The following is a 16,384-nucleotide window of genomic DNA, read 5'->3' on the forward strand; positions in this document are numbered from 1 at the left end:
CCCTTCCTGTCCAGCCTCAAACCCCTCACCTGAGTTCAGTGGTGCTTTCCAACCAGGCCCGTTGGCTTGGATGGGGAGCTGAGGTACAGCCGGGGTTCTACTTTCACTCGGGCTCGTGACCTGCCCACTTTGCAGCGAGGACGCAGGCTAAACCACTCTAGTAAAAGGTTTCAGAAGCTTTTTCTAAAAATTAATCCTGAGATTTTAATTGATAATTGTCGTAGGAAAATATCCTCATGGAAACTTACCCTCTTTCTCTGCCTTCGAGATCAGAAAGTGCAGTTGATAGGGCAGGGTCTCTAGAGAAAGAAAAGATCAGAGGAGAGGTGATTTCCCCCTTTCTGATAGGAAAATAGCCTCAGGAAAACAGGGCTGACTGGATTCACAAAGAAACAGGCGAGGTGACGCTCAGCATCACAACATCCAACATTTAGGCCCCTGGACAGTCACTGTGATTCACAAAGCCTGAGTCAGGCTCACTGTACCGTGAACGGGGAGAGAGATGCGCCTCGGAACGGGATTCACAAAAGCCAGCGTGCTAGGTGACTCCCTGCTTACGCCAGCCAGCGGGAAGTGCCACAGTGTGGGGTTGTGCTAGGCCCCGGCCCTCTCAGGGTGTTCAGCGACCGTAGGTGCCTCCCTTTGCATGGATGCCCGCATGCTCTCCTGTGGGAGATGTTCCACTGGGGATAATCAATAAAGATTCATTGGGGGGGGAGGAGGAGAGAGAACTCATGAGAATGTCTCTGTAGCAAGGTGGCTAGAGCATCCACCTGGGAAGTGGGAGACCCAGAAGCCTGTCCTCCTGCTCAATATTTTATACACAGTGGATTAGATTCAACACAGGAGACAGAGGAAGACCCACATCAGACCCCTGTTGGAATCCGTTCTTCCCCTCTGGGGGACTGGGGATTTCCCACATCCCAGGTGAGTATCCTAACCACAGATCTATAGGTTAGAACGGAGCTCCTCCTACTCCATGGCCTAGCTCTTTTGGGTAAGTTCACATATTGGGCCTGAGCCAGTAAGTGTGCTCAGAGCATGTGTATCAGATTGGGGCCTGTAGGTGAGTTAGGAGGAGGAACACCTTTCTTTCCCCAGTTCGTGTATCTCTCTGGGACTTATGTCTGGACGGCTAGACTGGAACTGCAGTGTGCATGCACAGAGGCAGAAACAGGTGCCGAGGGGACTTTTACTGCAAAAAGAGAGGTATTGAGTGATTTTAGGCCCCTACAAGGTTTGGTTGCAGCTGAGCGGGGGGCTTTGTGAATCCCAGTGGGGTCTGATTCTGGGATTTAGGTGCTAAAATGGCAGGTAGACCCCCAAGTCCTTGTGTGAATCTAGCCCTCACCCTTTCTCTCTGCCTTTGGGCTCAGAGGTCAGTTCAGAGGGCCAGGTCTCTAGAGAAAGGAAGGATTGGAAGAGGTGATTTCATGTTGTCTTGACTCTGGTGACATTCCTACCGTTAACTGATGTAATTGTGCTTGAGAGAGAAGCTTTGGAGCTTACTCAGAGCTCTTCTTCAGGTCTGTATAGCTCAAAAGTTTGTCTGTCACCAACAGGAATTGGTTCAATAAAAGCTGTTACCTCCCCGGCCTTGTCTAATATCCTGGGACTGACATGGCTACAGCAGCACTGCATGGAACTGTGCTGTAATTCTGAGACAGCCCAAAGGAAAAAAGACCATAGATTGAGAGGCACATTGGAATGGGGAGACCTTTCCAGCGAGACCAAACTAAAATGAAATTGTTGCCGGCACAGAGGGCCCGAGGGGGCAACAGCGGGGTTCGTTGCCCGGTGTGCTTCGCGCCAATAAACACACCAGGGTGGAGAAGCAGACAAAGTTTATTCAAGAGCTCTGAATAGGCACTAGGAGACCAGCATGTCTCAAATCAAGCGCAACAAATACAAGCAAGTTAGGTTGGCCATTATTTCCTCCTTTTTAAAGATGGAGGAACTTGAGGTACAGACACTGGGATTTTCAAAAGGGCTGAGGCCATATGGTGGCCAACTCCGCATGGACGGTCAGAGAGATGGGTGCCTAAATCCCTTAGGTCCCTTGGAAAATCCCAGCCAGGGAGGTTAAATTCAACATTTTCTAAAACATCTAGTGATTGTGTGTCTCTGAAATTCTGAGTGGCCAATTTTGACACCCAGGGTTGGGTCTGGGACAGTCCAAGTGGAGGCCTGGCGAACTGGCATCAGCCCTGAGCCCTCCGCATCCCACCCACAAAGACGTCTAGCTGGGACGAGCTGAGAACTAATAAGCCAGAGTCTATCTCCTTCCACAGTCAGAGCACATCTCAATGTACCATCACCGTAGCATGAACCCAGATAACTTAAGTTACCTTTGAATTTCTTCAGAGCCTCCTGTAGACAAACATTTCTTTGAGAAGAGACGCCGACTCTCTCTCTCAGGTCCTCTGGCACGGCCACTTGTTTCTCAAACTTCAGCTTCTCACACCTAGAGGGGGAAAAAAAACAAAAATCTCTAAATATTTTCTTTCTTTTGTGAGAATGAGCTACCAGAGGCTGCTCTCTTGTGGACTCATTGTGAGCCTCTAACTCCCACTGATGAGTTAACTGCCCTCCTCTCTGGAGTATTTAAATGCTTAGATCCTCAAATGGGAGTTAGAGAGTAAGGGGTCCACAAGCTGCCCCTCAGAGAGAAGGGCATAATCTCATGGGAAAGGATGCTCCACTAGTTAACGGGTTGCTATAGGACTCTGGAAACCTACCTTCCACTCCCTGCTCTGCCACAGCCTCCCTGCGTGACCTTGGGCAAGTCACTTAAGGCCTGATTTTTAAAGGTCGGTCCTGGGATTTTCAAAAGCACCTAACCAAGCTAGGCTCCCAACTGCCACTGATTGCAATGGGAGGTGCCTAACTCGCTTAGCTGCTTTGGAAAATTCCACCAAGTGCCTCGCTACATGTCAGGTGTCTAAATACCCTGCAAAATCTGACCCCAGGGGTCCAATCCCCTTCCAAAATCATGAAGCGTAAGGGGGAGTAGAAAGGAGCTACGTACCTGCTCCAGGTGCTTTTGATGTCCTAGAAGACAGAAAGAGAGGGAAAAGAGTTCAGTCCCACGTGCCACAAGCTGGGGATTGCGCCTGCTCTGGAGATGGATGACTCACTTTCCCATCCCTAGTCGAGCTCTAGATGCAGTTCTCTGTAGCTGCACCTTTAAAAATCCATTCACAGACTTCGATGGAATGGGACCCCTAAGCATGCACCATGATTGTGGGTTTTCTCCTTCTAAATTCTATTTTGCCTGTGCCAATGGCACTTGCTCAAACTGACTGATCAGACACATGAATCCCTGACTTCCACATGCAACAGCTGTGTCAGAGCGTTTGCCTTTCTCCATGTATGCAATTCTGGTCAGCAATTCTGGAAGCTGGATTCATTCCCGTTTCTTAATAGACTCTGCAAAGAACTTTGCTTTCCTAATCTCCCACTTCCTAGAAACTGGAGTTGTGCCTTTTATTGCTTCCATATCATTAGGGTCCTTCGTTTTCAGTTTTTATTTTATTTAATTTTTCCTGGGAATTTATCAGTGTTTATTACCACAACAAAAACAGGGAAAAATCCAGTGCAAAAAACTTAATTTTTCTGGGTAAATATCAGGGTTTGTTTTGGTGGATGGAAAGATGGGAAAAAAGTATTCAGTAGATTAATGCTTTGAATTCCATTCATCACTGTGGTTTGCTGCAGAACTAAAACACAATGCCACCTCTGAGTTTAAGAAAACAATAGATCTCTAATCCCCAAATAAAACTTTTCATTTGAACAAACAGTTTACTGGTGTAGACTTAGAATTATTGGCTTATAAATATTCACATTTGATAATTGGGCCATCCCATTTGCAGCGCATACACTCTACTTCATCCTTTGCTCCTGTTTTTGTTTCTTTAACCCTTTTGAATACTTCCTTGTGTTCTGAAATGTATTCTGATACAGATTTTCATTTTCTTCCCATTTTAGTGCATCAAATCTTTAACCCATTGTCTGCTAACTGTTTGAAATGTGTATGTGGTGGCCATGAGATTCATCAGTACGTTCAGATGCACACGCACATCAGAGCTTGTGTGCTTGCCTGTTGGTTTATTGTGTGTATCTTCTAGAAGAGAGGTGGGCAAACTACGGCCCGTGGGCCACATCTGGCCACAGAGCTCCCGGCCAGGGAGGCTAGCCCCCGGCCCCTCTCCTGCTGTCGCCGCTGCCTCGCAGCCACACGGGCAGCGCTCTGGGTGGCGGGGTTGTGCACTCCTGTCGAGCAGCGGGGCAGTATGTCTGGCTCCGGCCGTGTGGCACGGCTGCCAGACATGCTGCTGTGAGTGGCATGGTAAGGGGGCCGGGGCCAAGGGGTTGGAAAAGGGGCGGAGGGTCCCGGGGGGCAGTCAGGGGACAGGGAGCAGGGGGCGGTTGGATGGGGCAGAGGTTCTGGGGAGGGGGGAGCAGTCAGGGGACGGGGAGAGGGTTGTATAGGTGTGGGAGTCCCGGGGGGGGGGGGGGGGTGGGGGGGGGGGGGTGGGGGGGGGGGGGGGGGGGGGGGGGGGGGGGGGGGCGGGGGCCAGGCTGTTTGGGGAGGCACAGCCTTCCTTACCCGGGCCTTCATACAGTTTTGCAACCCCAATGTGGCCTTCGGGCCATAACATTTGCCCACCCCTGTTCTAGAACAATACGTTCTTACTTAAGCAGGCAGCTTTGTATATACACACACTGACTAATGTATTATTGGAATACAGAGATCTCATGCAATGCATTGTATTTTCCTAATAAAACAAGTTATTTTGTATATATTTGAATGATACAAAAGCAGGATGAAAATCAGAAAAAAAATGAACACCACTTCTTGTAAAACCCAGGAATTTTTGGTAAAAATTAGTTTAAACTGAAAATGAAGGGGCTTACATAGGATGTATCAAAAAGGCCTGAGACATCTGCCTTTAGAACAGCAAAACTGTTTCCACATTGGAAATATTAGAAGTGTCAAATTTTGTTTTCCCTCACTTTGCTAAAGGACACGCTGACAGTCTCCATTGTGGAGTGGGACCTCTCCAAGAACTACTTAAACTCCAAAGCTAATCAATCAGAATCTCTCCCTTCCCTGGGCAGGGATCTGGGTGTCTCTAACTGTCTCACCTGCAGGAATTCACTCGTTGGCTGCTGACACTTCTCTTCTAGCTCACTGATCAAGTCACTGAGACGGGAAATCTCCTCAGACAGTTTGGTGACATTTTCATCCTGTATCTTCACCATTTCCTTGTCCAACTCTTCCAGTTGGGCCAGCAGGAGTCGCTCTTGTTCCTCCAGGAATTGCCGCAGTTGCTCAAATTCAGACATGATCTTCTGCCTCTCAGCTTCTATCTTTCCCTGTAATGAAGAGACAAACAGGAAAAGGACAGGTCAGGGACTAGGGTTGCCAGATGTCCAGATTTTGACCGGAAAGTCCAGTTGAAAAGGGAACCTGGCAGTAGAAGTCCGGTTACTCACAGTAACTGGCTTCCACCACCAGGTGGTGGGAAGAGCAGCAGTTGCTGCTGGGAGCCTGGAGGAGCACTCAGGGATGGCTCTGGGGGGAGAAAAGTACGGGCAGCTCCCCTGTCCTGCCCCAATCACCCTTCTACCCCTGGAATGTGGCTCTCCCTGCCCCAATCACCTCCACACCCCTAGAGCCCTGCTCAGCTGGCAGGGGGAGGGAGGTGGAGAGAGCAGCAAGCAACAGTGAGAGGGGGAAGAAGAGTGGGGGGCGAGGCCTCGAGGGAAAGAGGCGGAGCATGGGACGGGGCAGGTTCCAGCGCTCAGCATCCGGTTTTCACAAATGAGAAAGTTGGACAGCCTATCAGGGACATGGAGAGAGTCTGGAAACAGTTCTTCGAGCCCTCTTTTCATTTCACCCTACTACAAACATACGGATGAGATTTCAGGAGAACATGCCTGATAGTCTCTCAGCTGGCCTGAATGAATAACATGTTCCAAAGTGCCTTGGAGACTTAGGAGTCCAATTCCTATTTTCAAAGTTACTTTTGGTGCTTAGGAGCCTAAGTTTCTTTGAAAGTGACTTTTGAAAATAGAACTTAGGGTAAATTTTCAGAAACAGCAAAATTATTTAGGAGCTGAAACTCATTATTTAGTTTTAAATGTATATGGAGCTGCTTTTAAAAGCTATTTAGGTGTCTAAAGATGCATATAAGCCCCTAGAGGGATTTTCAGTTTCACTTAGGTGCCTAATTCCCCTTGACTACAGAGGATGTTAGGTGCTACTTAGTTGCTTTTGAAAATCTCACTAGGCCTCTCTCTGCATTTTAAGCTCCTAAATACCTGTCAGAATCTGACCCTTAGCAACATGCAAAATTGTAAACCTTAGGCTCCAAAATCACTTAGGCACTTTTGAAAATGTCACCCAATATCTCTAAAATGAGGAGTTTTCAGGTCTGAGTGGCTTAGTATATTCTGCTGATCATCTAGAGTCTTCCAATAGCAGAAAGTTTGGGAGGGGGGGTCTGACTCCATATCAGGAATACATTGGCAGAGAGTAGTGGAGAAGACTGAAGGAAAGTTCTGCTGGTTATCCACACAAAACGCCAGGTACAACATATACTGTGCAAAATGCTTTTTCTCCAGCTCTTACATGTTTCATCTGGCATTCCGTTAATTACATTGTCCCAGAGGAAACCAGTTGTGTTTGGTGGTTATAGATGGAGATTCAGGGTCCGGATTTCAGAGATACAAAACAGCCACAGGGAACCTAAGTCCTATTGACTGTCAATGTGAATTAGGCACCCAATCACCATCCGTGCCTTTGAAAAAAATCTCCCCTCAAATCATTGTTTGTAGCTGGATTTGGACCCACTGATCTTAATCCCACTGGAAATAAGTCCAGAGGGATGATAAACAAAGACAAACATGATCACACCCTGTAAGGGTATGTGGACAAGAGGCAAAGCACTTGAAGTTATCTGGGAGTTATCCAATACATTATAGCTAACCCTGAATTAACTGCAACCTTGCTCCTAGTTAGCACCTTTTAGCTCAGTTTAACTGGACAAGGTGAACCCTACACAGCACTCTAGGTTTCAAATTAAATTAGGTTTAAAATGTTGCATGTCAGGGGTTTACACCAGTATAAAGACATTACATTAAAAAGTGATTTGAGGTACATCTGTACTACATAAATGTAGAGGACGTACACTATATGCCCCTGCTAACATGGGCATAAATAGCAGTGTAGATGGTGAGGCATGGCTTAAGCAAGTAGAGTCGCAATATGCCTGAACCCCATGGGTATAAACACTATGTACATGGCTCTACACCCCCAAGCAGTGCCTCCTCCATCTACACTGCAGTGTCCCGCTGCTTCCCCAGTGCCAGAGACTTTCCCCACTGCTGGAGCCTTTCCCCACCACAGGAAAAGACTCCAGAAGTGGGGATAGGCTCCGGCAGCTCTGCTGCCTCCCCCTGCTGGAGTCTTTTATTCACACATGTAGCTACACATGACAGCATGGACATACGTGCCGACTTCATGGGTGCTCCGGGGCCGGAGCACCCACAGAAAAAAATTGGTGGGTGCTGAGCACCCACCGGAAGCTCCCCGTGGCCCTGCCTCACCCCCCTGCTCCAGCTCACCTCTGCCTCCGCCTCCTCCGCGAGCGTGCCACCGTGTCCTGCTTCTCCTCCCTCCGAGCCCTTGCGCTGCGACACAGCTGATTCGTGGGGCAGGGCGGGAGAGGGGAGGAGGGGGAACGCTGGGTGCTGGGGGAAGAGGCAGGGCCGGAGTGGGGATTTGGGGAAAGGGATCCAATAGGGGCAGGGAGGGGGCGGAGTTAGGGCAGGGACTTTGGGGATGGGGTTGGAATGGGGGCGGGGCGGAGTCGGGGCAGGACCAGGGGCGGGGAAAGGGGCACGGGCACCCACCGGCACCGGAGAAAGTTGGCGCTGCTGAGCGTGGACACAGCCTGCTTTTCACTGTGCTGTGTAGCTACAGATACCCTACAGGTCGCCCCCAGCGGTGTGCCATGTAGATGTAGCCATAGCTAAATCAAAGCAGTGCTGTGTATAGACAAGGGCTGACACTCTCCCCACAGAGAGAAATATCAACCCTGACTGATGTAACTGCTGGACCATCACAATGGGAACCTACCAGATATTCCTGGCTTTGGTTCTCTCCATCCTGTTTCCACTCCAGAAGTTCTTCTCTCTCTTTCTTCAGGGTGTTCAGTCGGGCTTGAATTTGTTCCTGAGGCAAGAAAAACAATGTCTAGGAGGGTCAGGTGGCTGAGGAGTCTGTCCTCACAGATACGTTTATATACATTGCATGTCCCTCTCAGGCTGTCCCACAGACAGTGCTCATGGCAATGTCATAATTGCCTCTTGAGAGGTGGGAGATTCCAGTTCAAATCCCTTCTCCTCATCAGGTAGAGGGAGAACTTGAACCAGGGGTTTCCCGCCTACCAGGTGAGCGCCCTTCCCCCAGGCTAACCGTTATCATAGAATATCAGGGTTGGAAGGGACCTCAGGAGGTCATCTAGTCCAACCCCCTGCTCAAAGCAGGACCTAATCCCAACTAAATCATCCCAGCCAGGGCTTTGTCAAGCCTGACCTTAAAAACCTCTAAGGAAGGAGATTCCACCACCTCCCTAGGTAACCCATTCCAGTGCTTCACCACCCTCCTAGTGAAAAAGTTTTTCCTAATATCCAACCTAAACCTCCCCCACTGCAACTTGAGACCATTACTCCTTGTTCTGTCATCTGGTACCACTTAGAACAGTCTAGATCCATCCTCTTTGGAACCCCCTTTCAGGTAGTTGAAAGCAGCTATCAAATCCCCCCCTCATTCTTCTCTTCTGCAGACTAAACAATCCCAGTTCCCTCAGCCTCTCCTCATAACTCATGTGCTCCAGCCCCCTAATCATTTTTGTTGCCCTCCGCTGGACTCTTTCCAATTTTTCCACATCCTTCTTGTAGTGTGGGGCCCAAAACTGGACACAGTACTCCAGGTGAGGCCTCACCAATGTCGAATAGAGGGGAACGATCACGTCCCTCGATCTGCTGGCAATGCCCCTACTTATACCACCCAAAATGCCGTTAGCCTTCTTGGCAACAAGGGCACACTGTCGACTCATATCCAGCTTCTCGTCCACCGTAACCCCTAGGTCCTTTTCTGCAGAACTGCTGCCTAGCCACTCGGTCCCTAGTCTGTAACAGTGAATGAGATTCTTCTGTCCTAAGTGCAGGACTCTGCACTTCTCCTTGTTGAACCTCATCAGGTTTCTTTTGGCCCAATCCTCTAATTTGTCTAGGTCCCTCTGTATCCTATCCCTACCCTCCAGCGTATCTACCACTCCTCCCAGTTTAGTGTCATCTGCAAACTTGCTGAGAGTGCAGTCCACGCCATCCTCGAGATCATTAATGAAGATATTGAACAAAACCGGCCCCAGGACTGACCCTTGGGGCACTCCGCTTGAAGCCGGCTGCCAACTAGACATGGAGCCGTTGATCACTACCCGTTGAGCCTGACGATCTAGCCAGCTTTCTATCCACCTTATAGTCCATTCATCCAGCCCATACTTCTTTAACTTGCTGGCAAGAATACTGTGGGATACCGTATCAAAAGCTTTGCTAAAATCAAGGAATAACACATCCGCTGCTTTTCCCTCATCCACAGACCCAGATATCTCCTCATAGAAGGCAATTAGGTTAGTCAGGCATGACTTGCCCTTGGTGAAGAAGGTCTGGTGCCTCCTCCCCGGACGTTTGGTGTGGAGTGACAAGTGCAGAACTCCATCATGCAAGAAACAGCTTAGATGTTTAAGCCACCTGACTCCAGGAGAGGGGTTCCCAGGTGTGGATCCCAGAGAGGGGTGCATTCCTACACCAAACTCTGAGGGGTGGGGCTTAGGACACACCCCTCTCAGCAGCATCTCCCATTGTAATCCTGTCAATTACAGGCCAGTAAGCCCTAAGGGCTTGTTGATAAGTACAGCGCTGCAGTTGTACCAATACGTCTGCACCACTGCACCACATGCGATGGGAGAGAGCATAATAAACCCACCTCCACGAGCGGCAGAAGCTTAGGGGTGGCGGGAGAAGCTCTCCTGCTGACATAGCACTGTGCACATGAACGCTTATGTTACTCAGGGAGGTGAAACATTCACAGGCCAGAGCAACGTAAGTTTTGGCGACATAGGCTGTATTGCAGACAAAGGCTAATTTCAGTACCAGGCAAATTGGTTGAAACTATAGTAAAGAAAAAAATGTCAGACACAGATGAACATGATTTGTTGGGGGAAGCATCAACACAGCTCTAGTAAAGGGAAATCATGCCTCACCAATCTATTATCAACAAGGATGATCCACTGGATATAGTGTACTTAGGCTTTCAGAAAGCCTTTGACAAGGTCCCACACTAAAGTCTCTTAAGGAAACTAAACAGTCATGAGATAAGAGATAAGACATGGATCAATAACCAGTTAAAATATAGGAAACAAAGGATAGGAATAAATGGTCAGTTTTCACAATGGAGAAGGGTAAGTACCAGGGTCCCCCAAGGATCTCTACTGGGACCAGTGCTATTTAACATATTCCTAAATGATCAGGAATAGGGGGTAAACAGTGAGCTGGCAAAGTCGGCAGATGATACAAAATTACTTAAGGTAGTTGAGTCAAAGCAGACTGCGAAAAGTTACAAAGGGATCTCACAAAAATGGGTGACCGGGCAACAAAATGGCAGCTGAATTTCACTGTTGATAAATGCAAAGTAATGCACATTGGCAATCATAATCCCAACTATACGTATAAAATGATGTGGTCTAAAGGAGCTCTTACCACTCATGAAAGAGATTTTCGAGTCATCTCTGTAAACATCTGTTCATAAAAGCTAACCGAATGTTAAGAACCATTAGGAAAGTGATAGATAAGAAGACAGACAATATCATAATGCCACTATATAAATCCATGGTACATCTTGAATACGTCATGCAGTTCTTTTGGCCCCATTTCAAACCAGATATATTTGAATAGGAAAACGTACAGCGAAAGGAATAAAAATCATTAGGGGTATGGAACAGCCTCCATATGAGGAGGGTGTTCAGCTTGGAAAAGACAACTGGGGTTGGGGTGGAGATGTGATTACAGTTTATAAAATCATGGATGGTGTAGATAAACTGAATGGGGAAATTTATTTACCCCTTCACAGAACAGGAACCAGGGGAAATGATCAGGTAGAAGGTTTAAAAACAAACAAAAGGAAGTACTTCTTCACACAACACACAATCAATCCATGGAACACATTGCCAGGGATGTTGTGAAGGCCAAAAGTATAACTGGGTTCAAAAAAGAATTAGATGAGTTTATGGAGGATAGGTCCATCAATCGCTATTAGCCAAGATGGTCAGGGATGCAACCCCATGCTCCAGAGATCCCTAAATCTCTGACTGCCAGATGCTGGGACAAGAAGACAATGGATGGATCATTCGATAATTGCACTGTTCTGTTCATTCCCTCTGAAGCACCTGGCACTGGCCACTGTTGGAAGACAGGATTCTGGGCTAGATGGACCTTTGGTCTGACCCAGTGCAGCTGTTCTTATGTCCTTAGTTATTTTCTAGGTGCCTAAAAGTTTCTAGGTGCCTTTGGGGATTTAGGCCTAAATCTCCTTTGAAAATGGGACTTTGGCTCTAAAGTCAGTCGGTGCTTTTGAAAGTGTGCTCCGAGGATCTTCTGTAATTCACCAGGGGTGAGATGTTGCAGAGCCACACAGAGGATCTAAAAGCACAGTTCCCATTCATTTCAATGGCAGCTGGGCATCTCAGGCCCCAGTCTTAGCCCTGCATTCCTTCTATGCTGTATGTGTCACGCTGCCAGGGAACAGAGAGGCCTTGGGGGCACCAGACCTGATGTAGAGGCTTAGGGACTTTGTCCAGACCAGTGGTTCTCAAACTTTTGTACTTGTGACCCCTTTCACATAGAAGCCTTTGAGTGCGACCCCCCCTTATAAATTAAAAACCACTTTTTAATATATTTAACACCATTATAAATGCTGGAGGCAAAGCAGGGTTTGGGGTGGAGGCTGACAGCTTGTGACCACCCATGTAATAACCTCATGACCCCCTGAGGGTCCCAATCCCCAGTTTGAGAACCCCTGGTCTAGACAGCCCTTTGCCTCCAGCAAATCCTCCAAGTGCTGCAGGGCAATAGGTTAAAGTCGTATCCATTTTCCAGCAGTATAGGATAGAGTGTCCTGCTCCCATGCAATGATAGGGAACAGTATATGAAGAGATCTGGATGTCAGAGAGTTAAAGCCAAGCAACTTACAGGGAAGTGAGTTTTGGTAAGAGTTGTTTAAAACACTTTAAGAAGTTTATGTTAAACTCTGGAGCCTAATGAACACCTGGGAGAAAGGGACTCCTGGTTAAAAATCCAACACACTCACAAGGTTCATAAATATTGTGTTCGATTGTTTGGCATGGGGGAAAAGGAGCACTTCCAAGCAAAGTGACCAGCGTTCAGCAAGCCAGGGAAAACAGGAATTCATCATCCTGGTTTTCCCTTGAGAAAAAAAGTAAGCTGATTAACTTTTGTTTTTTAAGCAGAAATCTTTCAGTGCATCTTATGCTTCAGAAAGTAGCAGGAAACGAACCCATTGAGAACGCTGCTGACAATGTTACGTTACTGCTGCTTCCAGGAAGCAGCCAGCGGTCATCAGATATGAAATGCTCAAGCTGGGCACTACGCCAGGCACCGGCTCTGTCAAAACTCAGTTGTGCGGAGAGGTTTATAATGTGATTGTAAAGCAGTGCATGACCGGAGTGATGAGAGGCTGTGTGGTCTAGTGGCTAGAGAACTAGGATGGGCATTGGGGGGGCAGGGTTTAATTCCTGGTTCTGCTACTGATCTGTTTTGTGAGCTTCGTCAAGTCACTGCCCCTTCCCTGCTTCTCTGTCCTTTATCTTTGTCTCTGAGGGTGCCCACCAGATCAGGCCCTGCAGGTGAGAGAGGCAGGACAACACCTGTCTTCACCCAGCTCATGGGTGTGGCCAGGAGACAGGCAGCCAGAAGCCTCTAGAGGGAGGCAGCTGTGAACATGCCCAGAGGTAGAAACACAGGCACTGAGAGAACTTGTACCTTGCATACACAGGCACTGAGTGAGTCTGGGCTCCTGCAGGGCTTGGCAGTAGCTCTGGGGATTGCAGTGGAGCCTAAAACTGGCATTTAGGTGCCTAAACCCCAGCTGTATGCACCTCACTCTGGGGTTTAGGCAGCTAAGTACCTTTGTGAATCCCCAGCCTTTGCCCTCCTGTACCTCGGCTCCCTCTCCTGCACTTTGTCCACCTTGACTGGTTAGACCAGTGGTCCCCAAACTGTGGAGCATTGTAGAACTGATGAATGAAATTGTTTTTAATTGTTCACTTTATTAATGTAACTTCATAAGTAAAGTTTTATGAATGAAACAACATTCATTCATAAACCGGTTACCCCAATAACTGGCTAATTGACAATTAAGATGCTTGTTAAGATCCATAGCTGTTCAGCCAGTTGCTCTTGTAAATTTCACTGTCAATCCAATTCCTGCTTAAATCACTGAGACTTGCACAGTGTCAGTATTGTAACTTCTCTTCACCATCCACTACACTTGTCTATATTGTAACTTCTGTTCACTGTTTGCCATATTCTAATTCAAACCCCATTTTAAAACGCTTACTCCATTTTGTAAGGGCTTGCTGCCACCTTCATTTTTGCAAACCCAGCTGTAATCTTATTAGTTTAGTTTAGATGTGTGAATGAGGTATGTATGGATGATGGAATCAACCTCCAGCCCCAGCCTGTCCTGATGAGATAGAGTTCAAACACCAAGGACTGAAGATGCAGACAAGAGCCCTAACAAAGTAAGAAGAGTCCACCCCAAAAAGAGAAGAACAAAAGGTACAATAAAAGGAAGATCAAAGCCAGGTCCGAGGCTGAAAGTCACATCTGCAATTGACGGGTGATCAATCACCAAACCCAGAGGCAGCGTGACACAGCAAGACCTATAGACTCTGGATTCAAACTAAAGCCTACACAAAGGATGGGTGAGATGAAGACTTTGGAGGGTAACATTCTGCTGCCAACATGGAAGGGCATCGGCGCATGCCCAACAGAGACCCTGCCCTTCCTTGTGCCCGGCTTTCCTGGCCAGTTAGCCGCCCCAAGCTACGAACCCAAGCTGCAAACTCAAGCCACAGACTCAAGCTATGTTCAGGACTGGTAACTATGCAGCAGCTGCAGAACATCTGATGGATGTCTCTGTGTGTGTGTGTGTGTGTGTGTGTGTATAGGTATTAGGTATAATGTGTGTGTATAAGGATTAAGATTTTAGTTATTGGTCATAAATCAAATTGTTATCATAATAAATGTGGCATCTTTGTCTTGCCCCCTGAAAAGATCCTGTGTAGTTTTATCTGTATAACAGCATGCCTCCCTGGGGGAGTGTGGAGGAGGAATATTTGGGAGGCCATGGTGGGGCCCAGGCCAGCCCCCACAGGGGCAGGGGAGTGCCAGCCACACATAGGGGCAGGAAGTGGGGGTGCATGGGGTGCTGCAGCACCCCCAGCTTTTGCTTTGGGCATCCGGGCTGCTGGCCCGCTCGGCCAAGGGGAGGCCGCTCCGCCGGGGGCTCGGGGCCCGTTCGGCCGCGGGGAGGGGGGGCCTCTCCGCCGCCTTACCCTGTCCATGTCCCATCCCCTCCCACCCCCACTTCCGGAGCCACAGCCCTGCTCCAGGCCCCAGCTCTAGGGGGTGGTGAGGGGGCATGGACAGAGGTAAGAGGGGTGTAGCTCAGCACCCCCACACCGAAAACTGTTCCAGCGCCACTCAGTGCCGGGTTTACAATGGCTCCAGTGGCTCCATGGAGCCGGGCCCATGCTCAGAAGGGGCCCCGGCCTGCTCCGCTTGCACTGAGCCCCGAGACCCCGCTGGCTCCCCCCACCCACCACTTGCTCCTCTTGGCCTGCCCACCTGCTGCCTCCTCATCCCCACCCCCCTGCTCCTCTCTGCCCCCTGGCTGGACCCCAGTGCACCTCCGGCTCCGGGCAGTCTCTGCTTCCCACCACCTGTGGGACCCCACCTGTCTCCCCGGAGCTGAGCCGCCTGGGACTGGTGCAGAAGCCTGGCCAGTCTCAGCCACGGTGGGGGGGGGGGGAAGGGGACAGTGCAGGGAGCTTGGCTGGGCCCCTCCAGGGGAAGTGCATCTTGAGGGAGCCGACCCTGGCCTGGCTGATCACACCACTCCCGAGGGACCGGAGTGATTCCCCGCTGAGGGACTAGCTCTGGCTGCACTGCCAGCTCAGCCTGGCAGACTCAGTTGCCTCCCAGCAGGGCCAGTGAGTGCGGTCGGGAGGCAGGGCATGGGGGAGGTAGGGGGGTGCTGGGCTGTGAGGGGGCAGGGAAGATGTGTATGTTGGGGCACTAGGGAGTGGGAGTTCTGTGGGGGGTGCTGGGCAGTTGTGATGGGGCTGTGGGCAGGGGGGTGCTGGGCAGGGATGGTGTTGTGCAGGGCGCTATGCATTTGTGTGGAGGGGGTTGGGGGGGATGCTGGGCATAGGGAGTCAGGATGACGTTGGGTGGGGGGGGCTGTGTGGCACAACATGGGCCCATCTCCCGAGGGGAAGGGACATGCTGGCAGCACAGGGCTGGGCGGGCCACTGTGTATCTGGCAACTGCCGGTTTGTAAATAGTGCCCTTGCCCTGGGCTGGGCAGAGCGGGGCTGCCCCTGTCTTGCCTCTCACTCTGGGGACTGACCTCCACACACCATGCTCCATTGCCTCCATGGGAGCCCACAAATAAGATTGGTGCCGGGCCCACAAAAGGTTAATCTGGCCTTGGCGCCACTGCATCCACATCTGCTATGGCCTGGGCTCCCCCGCCCCTGCCCCCAGCCCCGCTCCCTGCCCAGCCGTGGCCTACCTTGTGCTCCCGGGCAGCCTCCTCTATCGGGACCACCATGTGAGCCCGGTGCGCCTGGGACTCCCTGCAGATCACACAGATGAGCATTTGGTCCTGGTTACAGAAGAGTTTGAAAGGCTCCTGGTGCGCGTTGCACAAATCTCCTCCTGCTGCTGCTGGGACACTCAGCTGCTTGGCGATTTCTACCACATTCCCCAGTTGTCTGTTCGGCCTCAGGGTCCTCTGGGGAAAGGTCTCTCTGCACTGAGGGCAGGAGATGTCTGTATCTGGTCTCTCCCAGCACTGGGTGATGCAGGCTCGGCAGAAATTGTGCCCACAGTCTATAATCACTGGATCCATGAAAAAACTCAGACAGATGGAGCAAGTAGCTTCATCTCGGAGGCTCTTCAAAGAATTCCCTGCTGCAGCCATGGCTCCCTGCAGACAGTGTAACAGGAG

The 16,384-nt window shown here is 49.7% G+C and overlaps 1 protein-coding gene across 1 annotated transcript; it reads right to left on the reverse strand.

Moving 5' to 3' along the window:
• Nucleotides 1-59: 59 nt before the first annotated feature.
• Nucleotides 60-16,384, reverse strand: LOC112123524 (zinc finger protein RFP-like). The gene is made up of 6 exons (XM_026657830.2): nt 15,947-16,384; nt 8,147-8,242; nt 5,149-5,379; nt 3,029-3,051; nt 2,349-2,464; nt 60-299 (listed from the first exon to the last, which is right to left on the reverse strand). The coding sequence occupies exons 1-6, from the start codon at nt 16,355-16,357 to the stop codon at nt 235-237; spliced, it is 942 nt and encodes a 313-aa protein (XP_026513615.1). The 5' UTR covers nt 16,358-16,384; the 3' UTR covers nt 60-234.

This window comes from Terrapene carolina, unplaced genomic scaffold (assembly GCF_002925995.2).
Source record: "Terrapene carolina triunguis isolate 2854851 unplaced genomic scaffold, T_m_triunguis-2.0 Scaffold344, whole genome shotgun sequence".
In the NCBI taxonomy this organism is placed as follows: domain Eukaryota; kingdom Metazoa; phylum Chordata; order Testudines; family Emydidae; genus Terrapene; species Terrapene triunguis.

Bases quoted from the DNA above. Each gene is read 5' to 3' on its own strand.
- LOC112123524 (XM_026657830.2), bottom strand. From the start codon at position 16,357: ATGGCTGCAGCAGGGAATTCTTTGAAGAGCCTCCGAGATGAAGCTACT. The intron at 5,380-8,146 runs GTAGGTTCCCAT...TCTTCATTACAG, and splicing joins ACCAAAGCCAGGAATATCTG to GGAAAGATAGAAGCTGAGAG. The intron at 3,052-5,148 runs GTGAGACAGTTA...TCTGTCTTCTAG, and splicing joins CAACGAGTGAATTCCTGCAG to GACATCAAAAGCACCTGGAG.